Below are 11,564 nucleotides of genomic sequence, written 5' to 3' on the forward strand. Positions count from 1 at the left end.
AAGATAATATCATGATCAGAAAAGCAAAAAATAATTTCTGATCAATCAGGAAAATCCCTGCAACTGGCTATGCTATGTTTAACTGTAGCATCCAACAGGTTGTGGCAGCGTTTTTAGGGTGCGCTGCCCTTCACCACCATTAGCTGTCAACACCTGAGTCCCACCCTTTAACAGATAATCTCTCTGCTTTTTAGCTCTAGTAACTTCGTCTAGCTTCGTCACTACCTTAACGACCCTTAAACCATGCCCTTGGAACATCGTCTCTGCATCAAGAGAGAGCCAAACGTCAGGGATGTCCCCTCCGCCCATTCTGTTTCACTCCAAAACTGATTTGTAAACTAAAAACACACTGTTTTCTCTTTATACATCTCTTGCTCTGCCTCCAACTCTCTTTCATCCTGTGTTTATTCCTGTCCAGTAGACTATTGAACTTTTCACCAAAACAAACATTCCTAATGATCTATAAGGTTTGAGCTCTATTTTCCCTACACATTGTTTTTCAGTAGCTACACCATTTTTTAAGGAACAATAGTGTATATATCCTCCTGAGGCTCCCCTTTAGGTCCTTGGAGATTAGAGGTTGATTTCAGTACTCTGAGGGTAAGGCCGATTATCTTCTTATCAGCTAAGAGTAGCACACTGAAATCTGCCCTGGGCAGCACAGTCTGCTTGTGATCTCTACCTAATGGGATTACTGCGGTCAATTTTTGTAGGTTTCACTCAGGACTGCCGCGGTGCTTTCCACGGGAGTTAACATGTACCCTGGAGTACGGGCTACAGTGGGGTGTGCTGAACGCGTCATACTCGTATTCGTAATTGTATTCGTTTTATCACAGTTGATTCTCATAGTCAGATTTACTGGTTATCGGAAAAACTGAGATTGTTTACAATTCATAACCAATCATAATGCTACAAATATGTAAAAGTGCTAATTAAACCAATCACACACCAGGCACAGGCCAGGCACATAACCAATACCTTTTTTGCACAAACTTTCCCTCAGAACTGTGCTGTCGCCTTCTGTCAGCTAAGTATCGGCATTGGCTAGCAAGCAAGCTAGCAAGAACAACAACAGTAAAACGCGGCTGAATTTAAGCTTTCTTTAACAAAACAAAAAAAAGAATGATGAAAATGATCAACCACAACCAGAAGAAGATTATGTTGAGGACACTGTCGGAGATGCTGCTTCTACCGATCCACATAACTTAAGCCAGAAGCACATTAAGTGCATCGGGGCAGGTGCGGGAGGGACATCACTAGGTCTACCACCAGGCAGCCGTATTTGACAGGCAACAGGTGGCAGCCCAAGCCGGTCTACAGCATAGCCGTGGTAAGTAGGGGTGCTGAGGGTGCTGCAGCAGCCCCTGACAAATGGAAGTAAACTAAAAAGTATGTAAAAAAAAGGCCTTTATTACTCCTGTATGAGCGGAGAAGAACACTCATCAACAAAGCAGAGAAAAAATATCCTCAGCACCCCCCCTCCCCCTCAACAAAAATGATCTGCAGCACCTACCCTAAAACCCTAGCCCTAAACACAAGTAGAAATATTAGCAACATCAAATAAACATAGTAGTCATTGTGAAAGGAGACTAAACATGTATTTCAGTATCCAAGTATCAGTTCACAGTCAGCATGTTGCCTGGTTACAACAACAATATTATTGCATATTTGAGTATTGTTATTATTACTACTATTACCTGTTAGCTGATTGCAGTAATGGATAACAGTTTATAGTTTGCAGTTGCACAACAAAGCTCATGTTTTATTCACCTATGTAAATATGTTTGCAGTCACACTTTTGAACACAATTATTAAACATTGTTTTTATTCTAATTTATTGTCCACTGATGTGTTCTACATCATCAAGGTAACAACTGGTGATTAAGAATGATAGGATAGTCATTTGCAGTACAAATTTATTATAATAATAATTCTGGTGCTCCTACATTTTGCCTGGTGCTCCTTACTTTCTGAAATTAGGAGCACCAGTGCTACCAATAAAAATAGGTCATTTAGAGCCCTGCCTATACCTCAGGTGTGCAATCCAATGGTTGCAGCGGGCTCAACCTGCCCGTTTCTTTTCAGACAGCTGAACAGAGCTAATTGAGTTATTTAGAACACACATGGCTTTGCACCGTCTGACTGACATGAGAGTCACTGGCATCTGGAAAGGCCTTTTTTTATGATCACGGTAATTATCATAATCCTATTCGGGAAATTCTCTATCCGTTACTATACTCGTTGTATTCAAATACACAGTACACCCCTAGTTCTGAGGTCGATAGACACTGTGCAAGGGGAGAACAAGGGTATCTTTCCATGTCCATGAAGCGTATCGCTTAACATGCTGACCACACCACTCGTATTACGTGGGCTCCCGCTCGCGTTGTAAAATAAATGTACACATACATGTTATTCCATCATTTCATCCAAACTGTTTGCTCATGTCAACGAGAGTCTGCGTAGCCAGGCACTAAAGTAGAACTTGGTTCTATTTTTCACGCTTGACGCACTGCAAGTCCTGCCTCTCCCATCTCATTGGTTATTTAGAAGCATTTACCCACGTGGATGATTGAAAGATGAACTGAGGTCCACACTCCAGTCCAGTTGGTGGTGGTAATGCACCTTAAAGTTGGTTGCCAACCGCCATATAAGGTCAACAGAAGAAGAAGAAGACTAAAGGAGAAGAGATTACTGGAAACTAACTAGGTTTCCCCTTTTATCTGGGGCGTACGTGGTCTAGACAGCATCTACAGCATCTGTTTGATTCCTAATGCAGCAACTTGAGCGGAATTAATGAAAAGTGCCTTTCACAAGAACACACACACACAGGAACACACACACACACAGGAACACACACACACACAGGAACACACACATACAGGAACACACACATACAGGAACACACACACACACACACACACACACACACACACACACACACACACACACACACACACACACACACACACACACACACACACACACACACACACACACACACACACACACAGGAACACACACACATACAGGAACACACACACATACAGGAACACACACACACACACACACACACACACACACACACACACACACACACACACACACACACAGTACAATAGTCAATTGCCATCAGAGTTAGTAAGAAAAAACGAAAGCTTTAAAAGACATATTTTTATTCAAATAATTCAAGATTCAAGCCCCTGATAAATGACTGACATAGAGTAGCATATGTAATGTTTTCCTCTCAAATTATATTTACAAGTATGTTTATGATATTGATATTCATAGTATAATATAATAACGTTAGTCCATTTAAAGTTATATAATAATAATATATTAATGTTATTATTATTATATGAAATAAGTCATAACTCTGAGGCAACAAACAAGGGAACTGTGATTTTCTTTGTTAAAAGTTTTGAAAGCTAGCAAGCTAACTAGATTCTAACTTTAGATTTGTACATGTATCTCGAACTTCAGACAAATCACATGAATGAAAGCATTGGGGGAGGGACAAATAGATATTCCTGGTACAGGAACACATTGTTGGCCAAGCCCAACTCCTCTCAATGTTCAATCTTCGAATATAGAATCCCACTGGATTTTCTCTACATTCCATTCCTCTCTCCTGAGAAACCAGGGCATAAAACCTTCACAGCCCAATGAGAGTTGAGCATTCATCAAGTCCTGACTAGCACCTAATCTGTGGATTTCTCCCCATGTCAATGCATAGATATACATATTTATATTCATATACAACATTGTTTTGAAATAAAACTAGATGCTAGCTTGGAAATTTAGTGATCGACTAAAGGTTAGTCATTATAGGTAAGTAAAATCTCTGCCACATTTCGTTTTGAAATAACTTCTGATGTAGAAATATTATTTATTCGCTTCTGTTCGCTTCCAGGTGGAATTTCTAAAAAGGTGAAATGTGTCCAAACAGACATTGATCTCTTGAAATATTTGACAAAAAAAACAACACCTCTGCCTTTAGAGAGACAAAATTAATCTTGGTGTGGGGGACGGGGGGACGGGACAGGGACGGGACAGGGGGGACGGTTAAATAAAATGTGGCCTCTATCAAAAATTAATGGAACACAATCAAGAATGAGATCCCAACCATATTCCCAAACTAGTAAATTCAGCATACCGTGCTCCATTGTGGCCAATGCCTAGGTTTCAGGCCTAGGGCTAGCACTGTAGTCTACATACACACATCTTTCTGATGCAGGCTGTATGTAAACAGAGGCCTGTGTTTATCCATTAATCGTTTAAAAAAAATGTTTTATCCACAATATGAATTTGTTATATTTTAATCTTACGACCCCTGTTGGCCAGGAGGGCACTAATACATCATGAGAAACATCTGGGAGTAGCTGCAATCTGAAGAGACTACCAATACCAATCTTGGTAAAGCCACCTTTACTCTCCTATGTGTTTGGAAGCTCAGGGAACTTTCAACCCATATTACTAAAATCAATGGTAATCGGCCAGGTCCAGTGAAGGATACCTCATCTCTCTCCTGTGGTTCTCCGATGCATTTTGTTCAATTATTTCTGTGTGTAATGTTTTACAAGACTTTTACAGAACATGAGCGAATCAGTTGATGTATTGGTGCCATGTTTCGGTGTATATATGTGTCAGGTTTGACTGTTCACAGCAATGTGCACGTGCCAGACTTCCCCTCCCCATCATCACCCCCAGCACACTCTTTCCTGTTGGGGTCGTTCAGCTCGTCAAACAGCTTCGTATCGATCATCTCCTGTTGCCACGGAATGGCCACGGCTCCCGTGCCAATCTCCTTGAAGAACTTTTCATCGTTGGCGTCGAACACAATGCCCTTAATCTCGGAGAACTCAGCGATGTCGCCAGTGTCCTTGGCATAGACCACGTTGGGCTTGGGTACCCAAGGGGGGTCGATCAAACCAGCCTCAAGACGAGGAAAGTTGATGGACTTGAACCACTCGTGCTTACGGGGGTCCTCACCTCCTCCCCTGTGGAGGAAAGTTTGTTGACACATCCGTGTGAGCATCATACTGACAGGTGAAGGCTAACTAGCTAACTAGCTAACTAGGCTAACGTCACAGATAACTCAGCAAGAAATACAGTTGAACAAACAAACTTAAATACTGTCTACTGAAAGATTAATTCAACCAGTTGTTTGCAGAGTACATCGGATACTTTTGATACTGCCTTGATCAATTGTAATGTAGGTAGTGGAGGTAGTGTAATTGAAAATGAATGCTATTATGCTATGCTATGCTATGGTAAGCTACCTGACTTGATAGGGCTGTTTCCCTATAAATGACAACATCAGTAGGGAATAGATCATTGCTCTTTTGCGTATATTAATGGTAGCCTGGACAGACTGATTCTCTTACTTGCAGCCCAGGCGTTCATCAATATTCTTCTTGAGGAACTCCTGGATGATGGTTTTGGTGGGCGCGTCAAAGTTCTTGTGCTCCCATGGGGGTTCCTCTTTGCAGATGCGACGTTGTACCTCCTCCTTCTCCACCTTCTGCTTCCCGGATTCGGGACCCTTGAACGGGGTGTAGGCAGCCACCATCTCGTAGATGCTGCAGCCCAGCGCCCACCAGTCCACCGATGTCCTGTAGGGAACTTCGTTCAGGATCTCAGGGGCCATGTATGCTCCGGTTCCAGCCTGGGACGGTGTAGGGGAGGCAGGAGGAGAGATTCAGGAAGAATTGAAGCAAGATGGAGACAATTAGAGGACAACTCATCATCATGCGGTATGTTTCAAACATCAGCTCATTTGAGTAACATGGTTTTAGAAGTGATTTTAACCATCCTTACAGTTCCTTCTCTACTGTATCAGTTTCCTGTTTCTCAAAAGTCAACATTTCTCTTGACCGATAATCAAGCATGCTGATGCCAGTTATAATGGGTTATCAGAAAGCTGAGGATGGAACAGCCTGAGTGATATTCTACTTGCCAAGGGTCTGTACCATGAGATACGATTAGACAAAAAAATACTGGTTTAGTGTTAGTTTGGTACATTTTCTACTAGCCTGGTCTAAGACGTACTAGCCTCGGGCTAGCGAAGATGAGATAAGGTGAGACCTAGTGAGGATGAGACCAGGAACATAGGTTTATGGGAATGAGGTAAGGTAAGGTCTTAGGAATGACTAGAAAGGGACAGAGAGAGAGGGAAAGGGAGAAGATGGTTTACATTAAAACCGGACATGGCTATGAACACAGCCATGTGCTGTTTTATATAAGCCCTCTATTTCCTGTCCCTCTCTCTCTGTCCCTCTCTAGTCCTTCCTGTGCTCCTTCCTGACTTCAGCCATAGCGTGGGACAAGTAGCTTAATGCTAATGCTAATCTCTCTCTCTCTCTCCTGTCAAGAGTCATGTGCACATCCAGAGTGACGTACCTCTCCTTCTGCTTACATAAAGGATGTCCATCCATGGACTCTAGTGAGCGACCACATGCACCATATACTGTAAGACACACACACACACACACTGGAACACACACACGCACACACACTGGAACACACACACACACTGGAACACACACACACACACACACACACTGGAACACACACACTGGAACACACACACACACAAACACACACATCTATATGTATAATCATGCACAAGTATAGCATTACAAATGTGCTTAGCAATACGTCCTGGAGAGCCCTGTGGTCGTGTATTCTAGAGGACACTACCACAGCACTGCACATCGGACCTATAGCATGAATGCAAGAGCATCAAGCTTCTATTTAAGCAATAAGGCCCGAGGGGGTGTGGTATATGGCCAATATACCACGGCTAAGGGCTGTTGTTCTTATGCACGACTCAAAACGGAGTCCCTGGTACCAGGTGTCTATTAGCTTTTATCCTGCATGAGCTAAAGCAGGACTGCTTGCCAGGTTTCTCCTTGTACACAAAAATGGACATACCACTCCCATCTTTCAGTTAACTTTTGACCCGCGCTTAATTGCTAACCACATTGAAAACACCTTTCCAAAAGAGGACAGCGATGGACTACTTACTCCCTGTGACTGGTCAAATCAAAGCTCTCCAAACACATGATTGGTCCAGCCATTGGCCAAACAGCTGGGGCAAACTTTGGCCTCTAATTCCTCAACCTTTTTTGTAGATCTAAGGCCTCACTAAATACACTGCATAGTCAAGAAATTGTAAGTAGACCATCAAAATGATCTAGTTCATTAATACACAGAAACTGTGCCTAAGGTTAACCTGGTTTTGCTAGTCTGATCAGGGGACTGATTTGTGTAATGCCTGCTAAGTAAGAGGCTTAAAAGGGCAAAGCCAGCCAAGCCTATGGGGGGTTAGTCAAGGCTCCCCGGTCTGCCGAGGAGGACCAGAGAAGAGCTCTGGATAATGAGCTTACTGGGCTTCTACAGAGCCTGCATCTTAGTCTTCATTGACTCGTAGAGATGCCCCAATCTGTAAAACTCTGTGACAAATCATTTGACTGAAAAGCTAATGGTTTACTGGTTCACAGGATTGATAAACATACACACAGCATCTACACACAGCAGAAGTCTTCCTAAGGTGCATTTTTCATCAAGTATCAGTCACCCAGGTAACAACACAATTTGCACAATTAACACAATTAGCCTTGTCCTCCCTGAATGAAATGGTTGGCTTAACCAAGGGAGATGCTTCTAAACTATCAATTTCTCTGGTTTGTTGACTTGCAAACTCCTGTCCTGTGTCTTTGATTGGTCAGATTGGTTTTGATGACCTCATTGTTTTGGTATCCTGGTTGTGCAAACAGACACCCCACGTAGAGACCTTGTAATATACCATTCTATAGTCTCAAGAGGCTACATAAATCTTGCCTATCTTTATATTGCACAAAGGTGCTGTACCCTTGAGTTTACTCAGTATCCAAGGAGTTTAGGGGCTGGACATAATAATCCCTTTTTCACTGAAGAGATCAGGAGGACACCCCTGACACACCAAATCCAACCCCCAATTCTACCTACAATGCCCCCAAAATGGTCTGTCCTATAGTTGTCTGGGATTTAGTTGTCTTGTCTATTGTTATGCCAGTCACTGATAGTCTCTCAATTAGCATATGTCAGCAAAACATTTTTAGATTGGTGAATTAGTCTAGACAGCTATCTTGTAGTAATCATGGTCAAATTACCATCTGGGGGAGGGGCACCCATTGATTTTGTTTGTCACTCTCAGAGTTATTAGTAGAATTGCAGGAAATTAGCTGTAAAACTGCAAATGTTTCTCTCTGGGACATGGCAAAATGAGTAGAAATGCATGAAATGTGTTATAAAATTGGTTAAACTTCTCTATGCCCCATGGCAAAATGAGTAGAAATGCATGAAATGTGTTATAAAATTGGTAAAACTTCCCTATGCCTCATGGCAAAATGTGTAGAATTACATGATTTGTTTTATTCTCTCCTCTGTCAAGAGGGGGGGGGGCTAAAATGTTTTGCTCGCAAGGTGAGGAGGGCCCCCCCAAAAAATGTAACTTAGGGCACCCAAAAGGCTAGGGCCGGCTCTGACTGCATGTGTAGGTGCTGATGTGGGTACACAGACCTACAAGCCCCTCATGATGAGTTCAGATTTTTCGTGGTCCCCACACCAATCAAAGTTGCCCATCTCTGGTGTAGATCAATGATTTATATATACACTAGATGACTTAGAGGGGCACTGTTTTGAAGACACTGTGTCTCCATCTTGCGCAGCCCCGGGTTATATAATGGAGGCAGAGACTCCTCTTGGACAGATACTGAACGATCCACGATCCTCCAGATTTACAGCAAAAGCTTCAGTGACAGAGAGAGGGTCCAGAGAATATATATATATATATATATATATATATATATATATATATATATATATATATATATATATATATATATATATATATATATATATATGAGACTCTGAGGTCAAACGTCATCAACCCTAACCCTAGCCCCATCATCTAATAGGCAGGGATAGGACAATACCATGTCATAAACTCATCCACTCCCTCCCATGTTAAGTTACTCCTCATTTTTTTAGTGAGACATAGCACGTCGCTTCTGATCTCATATAAAACCCTTCAGCCTGGCTTTTGACCTAAAGCTGTTGCTGACACATCATTGTCAATTCACCAGAAAATGCATTAGAAGCCACAGGCACTTTTAATCATCCAAATTGTCACACTATGATGAAAAGGTAAATTCTGGAAGCTTGCTATCAGATCGCAACCATAACGGAACCTTATTGCCTTCATTGTCATGACATCATCATCATTTCTTCATACTCATTCTCCACCACATCGACTTTTGATAATTTCCCATAGCTACAAGTTTTTGAAAATCCAACTTCAACAGGCTTACCTTCTGGGAGATGGTCTTTCCAGCAGGTAGCTCCACGGCCAGACCCAGATCAGAGAGTCGGCACTGGCCAAAGCTGTCCAGCAGCACGTTCTCGGGCTTCATGTCACGATATATGATATCCATTTCATGCAGATGAAGAATGCCTGTGCAGATCTGCGCTGTGTAGTAGATGATGCGTGGCATCTCGATACCCTTGGTCTTCTCACTGACGTAATAGATGTGGTACCTGAGGTCACCGCCGTTCATCAGGGTCATGACAAGGCACAGGTGGGTCTTGGTGTCATAGGCGTAGGCCAGGTTGACAAGAAACAGGCTGTTGACCTTTTCCAGGATCTGCTTCTCCAGCAGGGCCATCTTCTCACCATGTTTCTTCTTCAGGCGCTTCTTGCACAGCTTCTTGCAGGCGTACATCTGGCCTGTGTTCTTCACCTGTACGGCACATACCTGGACAGAGGGAGACCGTGGGTTAGAAGGACTCTTGAATACCTCAGCAGTACCCTAAGGGCTGGATAAATGGCACCTTGTGACACTCAGATTTGATACTGACACATGACGCTTGAACAGGGAGACATTTGGAGTTTCCATTGAGAATTCTCTCATCTTGTAGAACAACTTGATAATGATACAAGCTTGAAAGTATGCATACTAGTAGTAGCGAGTGATGAAACTGATTCTGTACTTTAGGAATTAAGAACCGTGGGTCATCTCTTGTGGAGGATTAACGAGAGATTAGCTCTTTGCAAGTTAACTGAGGTGTACTTTGTACTGATAGACGCTGCATCAGTGAAACTATGGGAACGACTATATGGGATTAGTAATTGATTCTGTACATAATTCTTTATTTTGTGAATTGTCCTGTTGCCACATGTGTTTTACATTCATTAAAGAGATAAAATTGCAGATACATATTACTGACACGTAGTCATTTTGGCAGTGTTGCAAAGACATGATGCTGCTGTATTGGTTTCTGCATGCTTACCTCTCCGAAACCTCCCTTACCCAGAGTCCTGAACTCATAAAATGTTTTATCACTGATGGGCTGCTTCTCGTACTCCTTCCACTGCAGGAATTTGTCAAAGAAGGGGCTAGTTTGGTAGTCTGTGAAGGGCTTGTCTTTCAGAAACTCCCGTGTGGCTTCCTTCACCTTGACATTCATCACTTCGTCAAAGTCATTGTCCGTCACTGCCTTACACTTGTCGGCCACCTCCCCAGTGAGGTAGGTCAGAAAGTTATTGGAGTCGGCCTTGCAAAACTTTTTCATCATGTTCGCCCTCTGCTTATCCTTGTCAGCACCTTCCGCCAGATCCCAGTCATTCAGCTCGTCCAGGTACTCAGCGGCATTGATGTACTCTGGGGTAGCAGTCAGGAACTGCCGGAAGAACTTCTTGCCGATTGGCTGCCTCTCACAGAGCGACTCAAAGTTCTTATCAATGGTAGTCCGGATGGTGGCACACTGCTCGGCCAGGGGCAGTGACAAACTCCGACGACGCTTCTTCATCTCCTTGTCGTCGCCACCCTGGGCTTTCAGGTAGGCCGTGTTGGCCACCAGGTTATCCAATCCCCCCATGTCACACATCTTGGTGGCTTTGTCTGGTCTATCCCCCCTATGTGACTGGGTTCTTCAGCAGTTCCTTAGGATCCCTTGCTCTGTGCAGTGTGTTTTCTGAGTATGCGTGTCTGTGTGAGTGTGCAACTCGCTCCAAAGACTGGACGCGAATGAACGGCAACAACACACGTACCTGCAGACCTAAGACACACCCAGTAATTACTCCTTTAGAATTAAATACCTGGGAGGGATTTTGGCTTAAGGATCTTTGTGTTGTCTATTCGCAGATGCTGTTCACGGAAAGGGAACTGTAAGAAGGTTCTCTCTTAAGAGGCTTTATGGCTCGCTATATTTGGCCCGGTGTCGACCTGTGACTATTGGAGAAGCATTGGGTTCTGTTGACTAAACACTTAGGTTGAGATGATGAGGAGAGAAGAGGATCTGTCTGCATATACTCATACAACACATGTACTCACTCAAACATACCCTCATACATTTTGTTTTCATTATTACATACCCCAAATTATTGAAAACAATTAAATCTACAATTCCCATCTACTATGAAGTCCTAGAGATCTCTGAAACACTCAGATTAGCCAGTATAGATTTTATTGGATTATGGGGCAGAGCCGTAAATTGGCAGATAACTTGTTGATATATAA

General features: G+C 42.9%; 1 protein-coding gene across 1 annotated transcript; it reads right to left on the reverse strand.

Moving 5' to 3' along the window:
• Positions 1-4,660: 4,660 nt before the first annotated feature.
• LOC135558133 (rhodopsin kinase grk7a-like) lies at positions 4,661-10,932 on the reverse strand. Its single transcript, XM_064991871.1, has 4 exons — positions 10,336-10,932; positions 9,357-9,800; positions 5,388-5,668; positions 4,661-5,000 (listed from the first exon to the last, which is right to left on the reverse strand). The coding sequence occupies exons 1-4, from the start codon at positions 10,930-10,932 to the stop codon at positions 4,661-4,663; spliced, it is 1,662 nt and encodes a 553-aa protein (XP_064847943.1).
• Positions 10,933-11,564: the final 632 nt, after the last annotated feature.

Source organism: Oncorhynchus masou, chromosome 17, assembly GCF_036934945.1.
Source record: "Oncorhynchus masou masou isolate Uvic2021 chromosome 17, UVic_Omas_1.1, whole genome shotgun sequence".
NCBI classification, from domain to species: Eukaryota; Metazoa; Chordata; class Actinopteri; order Salmoniformes; family Salmonidae; genus Oncorhynchus; species Oncorhynchus masou.